At 41.2% G+C, this 17,368-nt stretch overlaps 1 protein-coding gene across 1 annotated transcript in view; it reads right to left on the bottom strand.

The window, feature by feature from the left end:
* MCF2L2 (MCF.2 cell line derived transforming sequence-like 2) overlaps positions 1-17,368 on the bottom strand; it is a 247,265-nt gene that overhangs the window by 42,352 nt on the left and 187,545 nt on the right. Inside the window, exons 16-21 of the mRNA XM_054479976.2 lie at positions 12,325-12,391; positions 11,045-11,160; positions 9,677-9,746; positions 5,478-5,570; positions 4,726-4,818; positions 1,346-1,414 (exon numbers count right to left, since the gene is read on the bottom strand). Coding sequence (XP_054335951.1) covers positions 1,346-1,414; positions 4,726-4,818; positions 5,478-5,570; positions 9,677-9,746; positions 11,045-11,160; positions 12,325-12,391 — 508 coding nt within the window. The remainder of the gene's footprint in view (positions 1-1,345; positions 1,415-4,725; positions 4,819-5,477; positions 5,571-9,676; positions 9,747-11,044; positions 11,161-12,324; positions 12,392-17,368) is intronic.

Consider the following 17,368-nt stretch of genomic DNA (forward strand, 5'->3'; position numbering starts at 1 on the left):
GGTGCCTGTAATCCCAGCTACTCAGGAAGCTGAGGCAGGATAATAGCTTGAACCTGGGCGGAGGTTGCAGTGAGCCGAAACTGCGCCATTGCACTCCAGCCTGGGTGACAGAGCGAGACTCTGTCTCAAAAAAATAAAAATAAAAAAATAATTTTTTTTAAGTTCTTATACCAGGCATCTTCCTCCTTACCAAACACTGAATGCTCAGTTTCCTTTCAGATCCTCACCTCCTCCTATCCCCCTTCCTTCCGCTAACCCTCCTTCACAAAACACGAGGTGGATAGGGTTTTGAATTGTATAATGTAGGGTTCAGAAAAATCCTTAAAAACATTGTTAAACTCCTCTAACTAGGGCTAGCTCCTCTTGCTCCAGGCTGTAAAAATATGACCTGTGTCCTGAGCTGCTTCTGTTTTCAACGGGTCCTTGTCATCCATTCTGAGCAGAAAGGGCATGCAAATGACTGCCCCATGAGACATGTCTCAAGTGTTTCTTGCTAAAACCAGAACATTCTATAGCAAAGGGAAGAGAAACCGCACTGCTAAACTACAGATTTCTTCCTAACCTGGTGTGGTCACGGTAACCATTTATTCTAAGGGAACTTTGGCAGACTCTTAGAGTTCACACACACGCACACGCACACACACAGAGAACAAGGCATAACATATAGAAATTAGATATACTAAGAGGTACAAAGAAGAAAACATAATCCTACCATTCAGGAAAGCCACAGCAGACATTTTATCATATTTATTTACTTCCAGTCTTTTATGTATGCATTTTACGTATTTGCTTAATTTTGTTTCCATTAAAATTTTTTTGGCTGGGTGCAGTGGCTTCATGCCTGTAATCCCAGCACTTTGGGAGGCCAAGGCGGGTGGATCATCTGAGGTCAGGAGTTCGAGACCAGCCTGGCCAACATGGCGAAACCCTGTCTCTACTAAAAATAAAAAAATTAGCTGGGCATGGTGGTGGGTGCCTGTAATCCCAGCTACTTGGGAGGCCGAGGCAGGAGAATCGCTTGAACCCGGGAGGCGGAGGTTGCAGTGAGCCAAGATTGCACCATTGCACTCCAGCCTGTGCAACAGAGTGAGACTCTGTCTAAAAAAAAAAAAAAATTATGTGGAAGGAAGAAAATATATTACCACTTCCCTTTGAGCTGCAAATCCCTACTTTAAAATTGCCTTTAATTTTTTTGTTTTTCTTGACTATGAGTTATAGGATACATATTATTTTAGAAAATATAGATAATAAAGACCACCAAGTAAAATTGCTATAAATCCTCCGACCCATAGACAAACACCATTAATAGTTAGTTATATAAAATGTAATATTTAATATTGAGTACCTTAGCCGAGCCTCCTAGTTCACCTGGGTCTATCTCCATATCTTCAGGAGACTCGAAATCCAGCAGACCCTGCATTAACCCAAAAGTCTTGTTGAAAATTAAAATGTAGATTGCCATCAAAATGTAGATTGTCAACAAAATCTACTGCGCAAACTATTTGCCACCAATGCTAAGCTGACTGAGAACGTGTGTAAATGTGTAAGAGGGAAAGAATAAATGATGTATTTGGCACAGGGTTCTTTCCACAAACCTAGAATCATATTGTACACACTATTTTGTAGACTGCTTTTTCTCATTCACCAATATCTCATGAATATTTTCCCATGATATTATGTTTTTCTAAAATATGGGCTTTGATTGTGGTAGAGTGTTATAGATAAACCATTTTTCTCATTCAACAATATCTTATGAATATTTTCCCATGACATTATATTTTTTTAAAACATGGGCTTTGATTGTGGTAGAGTGTTTTATCTTATAGATAAACCATACTCGAATTATAGTCCCCCTTATCATTAAACATTTAGGTTCAACAATATTTTTTACTATAATAATGATAATAACTTCTGTGCATTTTTCTTAAAGCTAAATTCCTAGAGTGGAATTGCAAATGTTAACAGTCTTGAGGCATATTTCCAAGTTCTTCAGAGAAGGACTGTGTTCCTGCCAGCTATATAGGAAAGCCTGTCTCACCAGCCCCTAGCCTACAAGGGGTAGTGTCATTTAATCAAAAATCTTTACCAATTGAATGAAAAAAGAAATCCTACCTCACTGTTGTTTTAATTTGACTTCCTTAGATAACTAGAGGTGTAGAGCTTTTTTTAAAAAACGTTTGCTACCAGTGTTTATTCTTTTGCAAATTGCTATGTCCTTTGCGCATCTTTTTATTATAATTTCCAAGAGCACATGATTCATTAAGCATACTGATCATCTGTTACATATTTTGTTCACACTTACCCCAATGTTTCATGAGTCTGTCTTTAATGGTATAAGCTATCACTCATCACCCTCTCCCCAAGATCCCATGATCCTTTCTAAAGCATGAGGCAATCAGTCCAACATTCATACTCTTTCAAGCCAGCACGTGTGTGCGAGATGCAAAATAAGCTCCGCCCCTGGGGATAAAGAAGGTCCTAGATAGGACTACAAGGTCGTTCCTTTCTTTGCAGGCACGTAATGGCCTGAGCTGGTTTCACAGGCACCAGCAAGCTTAGCTGTGGGGACGCTGTTCTGGTCTGCCTTGGGTAGCTCCCACGGCTCCTCACAGACCCCCCCGCAAAATATTTTGTAGTAATTCTATCTCTTGTTTCTTCAGTGAAAGGCAGCTAACAAAACCTTCTAAGTCCTTTTAACCTGTATTATCTCATTTAATGCTCCCAACAAGCATACCAGGAAAGTACTATTATTATCTTATTTCTACAGGTGAGAAATCTGAGGCTGAGAGAGGTTAAGTAACTTGCCTGAGTTCACGCAGCCTGGAAGGGTCAGAGCCTGGATTCAGACCCAGGTTGTTAAACTCTCCAGTCAGTGTTTCCAATGACGATGCCCCACAGCCCTCTGCGTCTGGTACCGAACCTAGCTCCTGTGTAAATGTCACCTCTGTGGGAAAGCTGGAGCCTAGGCTGAGGGAGGGAGGACCATCACTTACATCCTGCTCACTCCTCACTGGGCCCAGAGGTTGGACTTCTAGAATAGGAATGACAGTGACAATGGGACATGCAGAGGAGCATGAGGCCCTGAGTAAGTGCTGGGTCAAACATGTTCCGAGTTGCTGCTCGCTGAAGGAAGCAGATCATTATCCTCATTTCTATGGTGGTGTGACAGTCTCAATGTCTAAGATAACAGCTACGCATCATGCAGAGTTTCCTGGGCTGTGCCAAGCCCTCCGCATGTGCTAATCATCTGCTTCATAACGATCTTATGGAGGAGGTTCTAGTACCCTCATTTTATATAGAGGAAAACTAAGGCCCAAGAGGTCAAGGTCTCATAACTGACAAATGGCAGGGTACACCGAGGCTGAAACTGCTAATGGAAAGCTTGAAAGGAGTAACTTTGCAAAAATGTTTTTAAAATTATTTTTACAGATGAGGTCTTGCTATGTTGCCCAGGCTAGCCTTGAACTCCTGGACTGAAGGGATGCTCCTGCCTCCACCTCCTGAGTAGCTGGGACTACAGGTGTGTGTCATCATGTCTGACCTGAAAGGGGTAACTTTTTCTGAGGGGAGACTGTTGGGCAATAAGCTTAACCTTCCTGAGCCTCAGTTTCTTCACAGTCCACAGCATGGCTGGTATGTCTGATTGTGGAGATTAAATAAGAAATACTGTAATCCCAGCACTTTGGGAGGCTGAGGTGGGCGGATCACAAGGTCAGGAGTTCAAGACCAGCCTGGCCAACATGGTGAAACCCCGTCTCTACTAAAAATACAAAAATTAGCCAGGCGTGGTGGCAGGAGCCTGTAATCTCAGCTACTCGGTAGGCTGAGGCACAAGAATTGCTTGAACCTGGGAGGCAGAGGTTGCAGTGAACTGAGATCGTGCCATTGCACTCCAGCCTGGGCAGAGTCTCACCCTGTCTCAAAAAAAAAAAGAAAGAAAAAAAAAAAAAAAAAAGAAATACACGTGGGGAAGTACCTAGTAAACAGTAGGTGCTTGTTTTTGTTTGTTTGTTTGTTTTATTAAGAAATAGTGGCCACTGGGCAAGAGCTACCTGAACGCCTTATAGAGGTTAATTCAACAGACAACTTATCGTGGTGGCCCAAACCTTTCTCTCAAGCTCACACATAGAAAACCAGCCATGATAGGCCCTCATATCTTGTTTGGGGTGTCTGAGAATGCTTGCCTGCAGATATGCTAGTGTCAATGACTTATCACTAAGGAGGGGTAAAGGTCAGAGAAAGAGACAGAAAACCACTTAGGGGTTCAGGGTTCAGATATAGCAAAGTTCATTCTGTTAGGCTGCTCTCAGGGTAAGATCCTAAATCTAAGAATGGAGGTCAGTGCTGCAAAAGGAGAGAAGACTTCAGTTTTGTCTTCTCCCTTCCACAACTTAAAATGCCCATAAAACAGTAACTTTGGGGAAAATCACATTCTCACTCCCAAAGAGCTCTCCTCCCCTAAGCCAGGCTCCTTAGTGATTCATGCCCTGAGCTAGACGTTGGACTAGTGAGGCCCTCAGGTGCCCTCCAACTCTATGATTCTTTGGTCTTAACTCCACATTGAAGAGGGCTGATTTAGAGTTGGAGGAAAGAAAAAGCCTGCAGGATAGTCATATCTTCAGCCTTAGAAGACCAAGGCACAGCTCTACATGTATAATGATAAGGGTACCACAGTGCAGGCGTCTGGTTTCCCACCAAGGAAAAGCACTGTCTCATTGATTTTACCTTCAACAGCATCTGGTATTTTATAAGTCTCTGGCTTGGTCCTTTAAGATACTTAAAAAGAGGGAGATTGTGATCCAGTTGGCGCTGGCATACCTTTAAAAGCCAAATAGAAACAACATAAAGTAAAACAAACAACACACACACAACAAAAGTGGCATCATTTAGGTACAAAACACAAAATTGCTTTTCCTGGACAACAGGGGCAGCTGTGTCGAGTAGCTCCATAAGGCTGTGGGGTTGTTCTGTCCCCTAGGAACAGTGTGTGAAATAAGAGAAAGAGGAAAGAAGACGGCTTGGCTAATATTTTTACAGGCATCTAGGGAAGCAGAACCATTTATTTCTTTTAGAAAGCAAGTTCACTAGAAGACAGTGGGGCATTTCAAGTCCTTCTGAAAAGGAGGCCGCCTGTCTTCAAGTTGGGGGCCGCCAGAGTCTATTCAGGCCATCTGGAGCCTGAAGGATACAGATGGTTTGTAGATATCATTCCAGGGAGCCCAAAGTGTGACATTTTTGACTTAGTTTCATTTTTAAAACCCATCCTAGAAGAAGACACTGGTTTTCTCACCAGATATAGGTGCTCCTCACAGGCCTATCCCATTACAACTTTTCATGTGTAATTTCAAAGTATGGGGCACTTTAAATAAACATAAATCCCAATGCCAAATTCCTCTCCCTAGTCCCACTTTCGATTTATTTAACAACTTAATGCATAGAAACATTTTCCAGGAACAAGTTTGTCTTCTCAACATTACCCCAAAGTAAGCGCAGTCTTGACACTCTTGCCAGATTGCCCTAGCTCGGGGCAGATTCTTATGGTATTTAAAATATATCTGAAGATCTTCTTTCTAGGTGGGAAAAAATTAGAACAAATTAATCAGGTAGCATTTTTCAGTAAGTGGACAGGATAATACAGCTTATTCATTCATTCGACAAGCCAGAGTATTCTCATGTGTAAGGAATTGGGGGTGTACAGTAAGTAATCTTATGTTGGGATGCATCTGTGATGGAGAGATAAACAAAAGGCTTTAAACAACCATAACTACCAGACATAGATAGGCACAGAGTGCTCTGGGAGCATCTACAAGGGCTATTGGTAAATACATAAGTAGACTCACAAACAGGAATTGGTTTTTATCTTTAACATTCTTTTCCTGCCCTTTGTCCAGAACATCGACATCTCCCCACGACAGGTCTGCAATGAGTGGTAAAACTGACAGAAAAGAGGCTGGTGTTTGATGGTCCCCCTCTCTTCTCTCCCCAGCCTCTCCTTGTGGTCATCGTGACACCAACCCTGCAAAGAAGCCCAAGAAACAACCAAAAGATGGAAACACGCCAGAGGGGAGATGTGGTAGATCGGGCAACCAATACGGAGCTCAGTCATTTGGGCAACCCTCAAAGTGACAGGCTCCGCCTCAAACATCACTTTCAACCTGCAGCACAAGACTCTGAGACAGGAAATGTTATGTGACTGTTTCGGAGCTAGAGAACAAGGAGGACTCAACGTGCTGTTCAACCTGTATTCTCATGGTATCAAAGACGCTGAGAAGTGGGCACACATCTGCCAATATCCTGGAGAGAAAGCACACTCCAAGCCTCTGGAGTCAGCTTGCCAGCTTCACTCGTTCTATCAGGGAGCCTGGCCCCCAGCGGCTGTGCTGGCCACAGATCCCATGCCACTCTGGTGGAGAAGCCCATGCAGCCACCTCCTTGCAGAAGTCTGTGTCCCTGTCCTCCTGCTCAGCCCAACTCTGGATTTCCTTCATGTCAACACAGATGATTTCTTCCCTCGCAGCTTCAATGATGCCTATTCTACTCCCAAATACGTTGCTATAGTGGATGACTTCCATTTCTGTAGCTCTTTCTTTCTCCCAATAGGTTGTAAGTGGTCATTTCAGGATAAGAACTACAGTAACCGTCCTTTGCTATTCCCTCCAGGAAAAAAATGACACACACATTTAAGACAGATGGCCCTTGAAAAATGTTCAGACTGGTTAAGGAGCTAGAATAATAACTCAGAGCTTAACAATATAGTATTGACCTAAATTGCTCTTCTAAAGGCTAACAGTCCAAAATTCCTCAGAGAAAGGATGTCCACTAACCAGCAACATACAAAAGTGCCCAGTTCTCCTAATCTCCTTATAGAATGAATCAGGAGGCTATAAAATTGCTACCAGAAACTCATATTCACACAAGAATACATAATTGCTTATGGATTAAGACTGCGGGGCTCTGGTGGCGGATGGTCCAGGTTCAGTTCTTGGCTTTGTCAAATACAAATTATATGACCTAAAGTAAGTCACCTAACCTTCCTAGACTTCAGTTTCCTCATCTGTTAAGTGGGCCCATAACAGTAGTCAACTCCTGTGACTGTTGTGAGATTAAATGAGATGATGTATAGAAACCTCTCAACAAATGCCCAATGGATAGAGTACTCAAAAAATGGTGGCTATTGTCAAAGCACTTTTTACTTTGTAGAATCCTCTGCATACATTGTTTCCCCCAACAACTGTACATATTGGTACTATTAGCCTGTTGTGTGGAGGAGGACAGTGAGATTCCAAAGGTTTAAGTTATTTACTGGAGGTCATGCAGACAGCAAGTGGCTTGACCAACATGATAAATCATGTTTCCTGACTTATCAGTTACTCCCACATATCAGTGTGAGCACCCATTCCAGTGCTCTTTCCATTTTACCATGTGAGATCTCAGAGCACTTGGAACCCACAGTACACTATGGACAAATATTATTCTATACAGAACATGGTCTCTGGAGGAGAATTGTTTCAGAAGATACAGGCTAAAGAGGCTGATTAAAACACTTGGTCAGAAGACTATTTCAAAATTCATTATCTTGGAAGGCCAAGGTGGGTGGATCACGAGGTCAGGTGATGGAGACCATCCTGGCCAACATGATGAAACCTCGTCTCTACTAAAAATACAAAAATTAGCCGGGCGTGGTGGCACATGCCTATAATCCCAGCTATGAGGGAGGGTGAGGCAGGAGAATCGCTTGAACCAGGGAGTCGGAGGTTGCAGTGAGCTGAGATCGCGCCACAGCACTCCAGCCTGGTGACAGAGCGAGACTCCGTCTCAAGAAAAAAAAAAAAAGTACTACTTGGATTTTGTCTCTAACATCATAAATCATATAGGGCTAAGTCAGTGTTTTCTGTCTGGGTTAATGATTTACAGTGTTCCTCCCAACACGGCGGGGCGCTATAAGAAAACTTTGTAAAACTTTACAGTTTAGGAGAGGAATTCAGAAAAGATATTTAGTTAATAATTCTCTGACAATTTCCTCATATTTGAACAATTTGATAATATCCACTTTCCCACAGGAACTTTGCCCATTTCTCATTGAACAATTTAAATAATCTTTGCAGTAATGACATACACAACCACAAAATGCTTCTAATCTCTGAAACTAGATTTCACATTAGTGGTTTGATAAGTGCAAAAATTCAAAATAGTATATAAAGCACTAATAATGTAATAGTTCAAAAAATTAATGAATCAGAATGAGTATAAAATAGTTTTCAGTGTATGTTGAATTCTGGTGCTTTGAAGCAAAGCCTATGATGAGTTGACATGGAAAGCCATACGGGGCCACCAAAGGGCTCTGAGCATTGAAGATTCCTGCTCTCCATTAATGTCAAATATCTTGAAACCTGGAGGCTTTGTTTGCTTCCAGTTATCATAAATATTGCTCTCAGCCTCAGTCATAATATGAGTTGCTTACAACTTTAAGTTGTTTGATCTGTTGCCTTGGGTTCACAAAAAGAAAAATAAGAAAGAGAATGAGAAGGACTAGTTGAGAAAGAGAGGAGAAATGAGAACTATTTAGAAGGCACAGGGGGTCAGGATCATCTCCATGGTCGCGTCCTAGAAAGTACATGGTGGGGATTGATGTTGGGTGAAATATTTCTCTGTGGCAGCTCCCACTGGCCCATACAGCCTATTTGTTGCCTAAAACAGGGTGGAGAAACAGGGAAAGAGGGAAGAAGTCTGGGAGGTGGGAAGAAGGGGTAGTTGGAGGTATAATGTTGTAGGCCAAGATGTTCATAAATTGAGTACTAAGCCTAAAGGAGGCTGTAGATTTAAAATTTTCTAATCATCCTCTATGTTGTAAAAAATAGAATGGAAATAAAATGTATTTCCTAAGATTTTTAGTTTAACACCAATGCTTCTCCTCTTGAGAGCATTAGTACAGCTTTATTGTGGGACTCTAACCTCACTGTATGATTCTTGTTTTAAAACGTAGCTGAGTTATTCAGAAGAGGATCCTCTGCTTTGGGGACCATGGATGGCCAGCCTTCTATTTCACGGGGCTTCGCAGGAAGCCAGGCTTGCAGTTACTCCCACGTATCAGTATGAGCTCAGTCAGATTGGACTCATTCTCACCTTGGATAAAGTCAGATAAAGTTGAGAGGCCAACTCATGTTTTCCATTCAAAGGGCAGATACAAGATGTACTGTCTTGGTAAATTTCAAGTGTACAGTACAGTATGATTCCATGATAGTCGCCATGCTGTGCATTACATCTCCAGAACTTACTCATCTCATAACTGCAAGTTTGTACCCTGTGACCAACATCTCCCTCCTTCCTCTAGACTCCAGCCCCTGGCAACCACCCTTCTACTTCAATGAGCTCAACTTTTTTGGATTTTATATATATACACACACACACACACACACACACACACACAATGGCAATGAATGTATTCATTAACTTGATTGCGGTAATCATTTCACAGGGTGTAAGTATATCAAACCATCCTGTTGTATAGTTTGAATATATGCAATTTTTATTTACCAATTATACTTCAGTAAAGCTTGGAGTCGGGGGGAAGCAGATATGCTTTTAGACCATTGGTGTTTCCATTTGTCCTTGCCACTTAACACAGAAAAGTAAGGACTGACTTTAACATAGTTATGTACTGGGAGTACAGACTTACTCTCTTGAGAAAGCAATGTGCCAGAAGTTCAGGGTTCTCAGCACACTTTCCCAACTCTTTCAGAAAAGTCCTAGAAAAATAAAAGTATACAAGTAATAATGTTTTGATTTTGACATGTAGATAATTAATTTTTAAGTACAATCACATAAGGTTTCAAGAGGTGCCTAGAAAAATGTTCTCCAGGCCTTCTTGCTCTTATCTTCTACACATTGATTCAGAAAAAAAAGCTGTATTCTGAGGTATTACTACAATTACCCTGAAATCACTCAAAACTTTAAGTTGTTTGATCTGTTGCCTTAGGTTCACAAAAAGAAAAATAAGAACGAGAATGAGAAGAACTAGTTGAGAAAGAGAGGAGAAATGAGAACTACTCAGAAGGCACAGGGGGTCAGGATCATCTCCAATTATCAGAACACAGCTGTTCTGGTAATTCTAAGCATTAGTCATAGACAGACTAGATACACTCACTGATGCTCCCTCTTACATGAAAATAACATTCATAAGAACTGCTGCTGCTGCTGTTGCTATTACTAATATCATTGACAGCTTACTATAAGCCAGGCATAAGCTAAGTGCTCCGCAAACAGAATCTCATTTAATCATCAACCAAAGATAGAGTTTCATAAATATAAAACCTGGGGCTCAAAGAGGCTACATAACTTCTCTGGGGAAATCAGGAGAAATGGGTTTCCATTTCAGTTTTGTGTCTGACCAACGGACAAGGGATGGGGTTAGGAAGCAACTGTGGTTCAATTCACCAAGCAGCTTTTCTCCCTCTGTGAATTAGGTGTGCAATCTTGGGGTCATGATAGCGAATAAAGAGAGTCAACAGGTTACCATTCCCATATGTGTAACATGAAAGGGTTTGAAGATGATTTCCAAAGTCCCTTATTCCTACAATTCTCTAGAACTCAATATTCAAGCAGCCCTGGGTTAAAAGTACAACTTGTTTGAGCAGTCAGCATTTTCTAACACCCTAGTTCCCAGCATCCCCTTATGATAATGGTATGTAGATGTGTATCTCGGTCATCTTTGTATCCCCAATGCTGAGCACAGTGCCTGGCACAGAACAGGTGCTCAAAAAATGCTGATGCATGAATAATTAAACAAAGGAACACTCAACTGCATACAACATGGATGTCTGACACCGGGTGCCTGTTCCTTTGATGTCTCTTCCCTTCCTCCCCAGGGATCCTGTGGGACTTCTCCCCTCCTTTTACTCCAATCCACCCCAATCCAATCCACTGACTCCAAACCACTTGCTTAAACCTGAAAACATCTAAGCGTTTTCATCTCCCAATTCCATCAGTCTCATTTCCACCCTTCTCTTACTCTCCATTCTTTCTGATAACGTGAATTATTATATACCTGTTGTGAAATTCGTAAAGTTCTCTAATATTCCCAAAGAGAAAGTCCTTGTTATTCTGAAGAACATCTGGAATTAGGTGCTTTAGCCAAATAAAATCCATTGGAGTGATATAACCCTGCAGAGGTGGAAACAAGGTAGGTGTTACAAACAGGAACATACCAGAGATCATCTGAATTAGCTACTGCAAAAACCAAAACTTTAGTGAAATGATTGAAGAATATAGCACACTTATTTCTTGAAAGCTATTGTATTGAGTACTTTCTTTTGATATCATTTTCCTCATGTGCCCACTTTCAGAAGGAGATGGCTTAATGGCAATGATAATAAAATGGCATTTTTGTGAGAAGAACAAATATATTTAAAAATGTTTATGTTACATAGGTTTAATGTAAAAGAAGGGAAAATGTACCCATTGTTTTATGAACTAATACAATTACTATTATTATTATGATTATTATTATTATGGAGATGAAGTTTCGCTCTTCTTGCCCAGGCTGGAGTGCAATGGCGTGATCTCGGCTCACTGCAACCTCCGCCTCCCAGGTTCAAGTGATTCTTCCGTTTCAGACTCCCAAGTAGCTGGAATTACTACACCCGGCTAATTTTCGTATTTTTAGTAGAGACGGGGTTTCACCATGTTGGCAAAGCTGGTCTCAAACTTCTGACCTCAGGCAATCCACCCGCCTCGGCCTCCCAAATTGCTGGGATTACAGGCGTGAGCCACTGCGTCCGGCCCAATAATTATTTTTTAATATCTAAATAATGTTTATTCAGCATATATATCATAATTTACTAAACATTCCCTTTTTATTGGACATTTGGGTTGCTTCTAATATTTTACGGTAAAAATGTGATTATAAATAATTGTGTACATATAATTTTTTCCTTAAGATTATTCCCTTAGGAAAATAGGGAAAACATGAATTTTTACTCTTAAGAAAAAAGGCTACCTTAAAAAAACAAGAAATAATCTTCCCTTATTAAAGTATCAGGAACACTTAGCTTATAATATCCTTTGTTGGCAAGAAGATGGTAAACCTATTTGGGCATTGCTGGAATCAGTGTGAACTGGCTTAATTCTTTGGAAACTATTTGGCTACGTGGATCAAGAAACCACAGGGATGCTCTTATTCCTACTGGAGACACTTGTAATATTCTAAGACCTGAAACCTTGGTGGGAATTCTGGAGACTTATGGCAACTATTTTGAGTCTCTTTGTACAACAAAACATCTGCAGTTTGAATATATGCTTGATACTCCACTCCCCAAATCTACTTACATCAATTATGCTTTTAATCTCTTTTATATAAATCTCTTCAGTCTCAAGCAAGTCACGTATAATGCGCCTGAATCACAGCAGCAGGTGGGAGGGTGAAAGAGAGAAAGAGACAGGGAGAGGAGAATGTTCTTTTAGAATTCTGTTAGAATAATGCTCATCAATACAGTTCCCCTTTAGTGGCTCACCTACTTAGTTTCTGGTCAGTTCATTCTGTTCTATTGAACACCCAAGGTCAGCATCTCACAAACACATACTGTGATCACACTGGTATCAAGAAGAAACAGCAAGGTTAGAGAACTCAAAATCCTTTAGGCAGCCAGTGAATGACCTGTCCTCTGGGTGGGCCATATAGTGTGGGAGTCAAGAAGGGAGATGTTGGAGTCAGAAATACCAGGTTTGGATCCTTAGTCAAGGAAGGTCTGCCTGACCCTGCTGCCACCCCCTACATTGTATACATTGTATAAGTGGTTTCCTAGATTTTCTCTCCAGCTTTCTGCTCACATCAAGCTTTTTTTCCTTTTAAGAGAAAGCGTCTTGCCCTGTTGCCCAGGAATGAGTGCAGTGGCATGATCGTGGCTCACTGTAGCCTTGAACTCCTGGGCTCCAGCAACCCTCCAGCCTCAGCCTCCCAAGTAGCTAGGGCTATGGATGTGCACCACTACACCCAGCTAACACCTTTTTTTTTTTTTGGTAGAGATTAGGTCTTACTATGTTACCCAGGCTGGTCTCAAACTGCTACTTTCAAGCAATCCTCCTGCCTTTGCCTCCCAAACTGCTGGGATTATAGGTGTGAGACACTGTGCCAGGCCCTCACATCCAGATCTTTGACCCATATGGATGTATTTTGTTGTACATGGGGTTAGATGTATGCTAGCTCCTTCCTCTGGCATTGGATGTTTCACTGTGATTTCCTAAGGCAAAAGATATGAGTTCTGTCTGCTTCTGTCAAGGAAGGCAGGTGGAAGATGTGGTGGGCAGAATTTAAGATGGTCCCCAAGACTTCTGGCCCCACTGCACATCTGCCTCTTCCAATCAAACACTAATTTAGGGGATGCTGTGGAAGGATTTTGCTGTTCATTTGATAGGTATTCCAGTTGGGCCTGTCCTAATCACATGAACTCAGATCTGTCTGGGTCAAGTGGTCAGAGATTGGAAGCATAAAAAGGATTCAACAAAGGAGATTCCCCTTTGCTGACTTTTGAGATGGAGGGGGCCAGATGGAATGGAATGCGGGCAGCCGTAGGAACTGAGAGTGGCTCCCAGCTGACAGGCAGCAAGGAAGGGAAATCAGTCCTATAGTTGCAAGGAATCGAGTCCTGCCACAACCACGTGAACTTAGAAGAGGATCCAGAGCTCCACGTGAAAACACAGGCAGCCAACACCTTGACTTTAGCCTTGTGGGACTCCTGTCCCAGGGAAACTGTTAGTCTCCTAAGTTTGTGGTCAGTTTTTATATAGCAATAGAAAACCAGTAGAAAGAGTGAGGCCAGTCCCCACATCTATCCCAGATAGACTTTCTTTCTCTCCTCAGGCTACATGGCCCTATTTATTCTTGTTAACTATTGCTGGATTATCTATTAAATGGCAGCCTCTCCTAGAAAATGATTTGTTTTTCTCTCATAAAAATGGATGTGGCAAGAGACAAATGATCCAATAGAAAAAAATGGGAAAGGACACAAAATAGGAGATTCACACAAATATTCAAATGGCTGTGAGACTTGTGGAAAAAATACTCAGTACATACATTCAACAAAGGCATATTTTTAAAAAGCAACAATTTTCATCTATTAGAATATTAAAAATTTCAAACCTCAAAGAAAGACTGGTAAATGAGGGTGCGGAAAAACCCTCAGACAATATTGGTAAAATGTGTAAATTTGTGCAAGCTCTTTGGAAGGTAATTTAGAAACATCTCATCGAAATGTAAAACACGTGCTCCTTGGTTCAGTAATTTCACTTCTAGGAATATTCATTGTTTATAATTAGGACAATATAACTTCAACAACAACCAGATATAAACTGGTTACTTAAATGCTCATCAAAAAATTATGGTACATAGGCTGGGCACGGTGGTTCACCCCTGTAATCCCAGCACTCTGGGAGGCCGAGGCAGGTGGATCACTTGAGGCCAGGAATTCGAGACCAGCCTGGCCAACATGGTGAAACCCTGTCTCTACTAAAAATACAAAAAATTAGATGGGTGTGGTAGCGCATGCTTGTAATCCCAGCTACTTGGGAGGGTGAGGCAGGATAATCACTCGAACCCAGGAGGTGGAGATTGCAGTGAGCCGAGATCACACCATTGCACTCCAGCCTGGGCAACAAGAGTGAAACTCTGTCTCAAAAAAATATATATATATACATATATATAGATATAGATAGATATATGTGTGTGTGTGTGTGTATACGTATATATGGTACATACACATAATGATGAAATACCATGCAATTGTTAAAAAGAATGAGGCTGACTGAAACACTGATATGACAAAGGCCAGGTATTTTTAGTGAAAAAACAAAACAAGATGTAGACAAGTAAGCATAGTATGACTATTTGTGTAAAAAATGAGTGTGTATGTAGAAATATGTGTAAAATTGTATATGCTCAGAAAATTTATGTGAAGAAACTTAACACATTGTTAAAAGTGATTGCTTTTGGAGAGTGGTACTGAAAACTAAAGTATGGGAAAGGAGAATTTCTACATCTTACTCTATACCCTTCTACAATCTTTTTTTAAGTGAAACATTTACTGCTTTTATAATGGAAAAATAGGGTTTACGTAATATTTTAAAATGAATGTTACTGGAGGTAATGATAAGTAAACCCTATTTGATAGATATAAATAAATAATACAATTCACATATTTTATAGCTCATTATTCTTTCTTATAATCATTTTTATGTCTATTTATAAATACTTGTTATAAGACAAGACTGATAAACAAGACGTACCACAGAGGATGTAATTTCCGGAAGTCTAAAACTCCCAAAAAGTTTCTTTAACATCATACTTTACTAAGTCACTGAGAAAGAGGTTCCTATGCCTTTTAGAAATCACCCTGAAACAACGATGGTTTCTATGTCAGAAGGAAGTACAGGCTCAATACCAATATGTTTCTATGAGCATCAAGTGGGACCACAGCAACAGTTAAGCATTCATGGAAAACCTGAGTACAATCAGCCTCTTATGCCTTCATGAAGCACTGGGCTTAAGCAACTTGGCAACTTGGCGTCAGGATGCATTGACGATTAAAGGAAGTCAGAAGGCAGAAATAACCAGGAGGTGGGCAGAAGTCAAGGTTATTATCCAAAAATGATTTATGAATTTAAGAGACTCTTAGGAGCTTTTAGGACTCTAATACAGGAAAATATTCACATCTCTGAAGGAAAAGAAATCCCTTGGTCATATTCTGGATTATAGTTTGGAAAAAAGTCTAGAAATCTCATCTAACTGCTTCATTTTACCTGTTGGAGTGCAGCAGATAAAATGCCAAGGATAGGAATTCCTCTGAAGAATGTAGGCAAATCAATATTCATTCAATACATTCAAATTAATATATGACTTAAAAAGAGCCCTCACACCACTGTTAGGCCATTGTTTTTCCTTTCTTCTCTTGTTTTCCTTTCAAATACCTTTATAAAATAGGAGAAAATGTATGACTCTTACTGATGATTCCCTGCTTTATTATTCTAAAGCAAGCTTGTCCAACCTGCGGCCTGTGGCCCAACACAAATTTGCAAACTTTCTTAAAACGTTATGAGATTTTTTTTGCGATTTTTTTTTTTTTTTTTTTTAGCTCATCAGCTATCGTTAGTGTTAATGTATTTTTTGTTTTGTTTTGTTTTGAGATGGAGTCTTGCTTTGTTGCCAGGCTGGAGTGCAGTGGTGCAATCTCGGCTCACTGCCACCTCTGCCTCCCAGGTTCAAGCAATTCCTATGCCTCAGACTCCTGAGTAGCTGAGACTACAGGCGTGCGCCACCATGCCCAGCTAACTTTTTGTATTTTTGTAGAGATGGGGTTTTACCACGTTGGCCAGCCTGGGCCACCTCGCCCGGCCAGTGTTAATGTATTTTATGTGTGGCCCAAGACAATTCTTCTGCTTCCAGTGCGGCCCAGGAAAGCCAAAAGACTGGACACCCCTGTTCCAAAGCATGTAACTTTATTCACAGAAAAGACTCTCGGCCGGGTCCGGTGGCTCACGCCTGTAATCCCAGCACTTTGGGAGGCCGAGGCGGGCAGATCACGAGGTCAGGAGATGGAGACCATCCTGGCTAACACGGTGAAACCCCGTCTCTACTAAAAATACAAAAAATTAGCCAGGCGTGGTGGTGAGTGCCTGTAGTCCCAGCTCGTCGGGAGGCTGAGGCAGGAGAATGGTGTGAACCCGGGAGGTGGAGCTTGCAGTGAGCCGAGATCACGCCACTGCACTCCAGCCTGGGCAACAGAGCAAGACTCTGTCTCAAAAAAAAAAAGACTCTCAAGGATTTACCATCTAAAATCATCAAGTGTATATCATGCAGATGAACAACAAAAAACACTGGGAGTATTCAAGTAATTAAAAAAACCTTTCAGCACCAACAGCAATTTCTGTCCTGATGGCAATCTACTCAGAGCTAGAGGACTGCACTTAGGATACCAAAGGGAGCTTAGAATGCAAGAGCAGCTTGCACTAATGTATTCTGCATTAGTTTACATCCGGGCACTTTGTTTTACATTTCAAAATAGACACCGCCCTTAGCTCATTAAAGGGGAAATGGAGGCATAATGTGTTTTAAACGGATGTTTCTTCTCCGAAGCCATATTTCAGGGTAGCATGAAAACAGAGCTTTGGATATCTGGTTCCATTCTACATGACACCTCATGCTTGTTTCAAATGACACCACAACCAAGGGGCAGGAATGAAAGGAATATGCTAAAAACAAATGCAATCCTCTTTAGCAAGAAAGATCATTAAGGTAGATACATGTTAGGATTTCCTGATAAGTTTCTTCTTTGTTCAGGTGCCATCCTCTGCTCCCCCTTTGAACTACTGCCCCTGTCAC

Source organism: Pongo pygmaeus, chromosome 2 (assembly GCF_028885625.2).
Source record: "Pongo pygmaeus isolate AG05252 chromosome 2, NHGRI_mPonPyg2-v2.0_pri, whole genome shotgun sequence".
NCBI classification, from domain to species: Eukaryota; Metazoa; Chordata; class Mammalia; order Primates; family Hominidae; genus Pongo; species Pongo pygmaeus.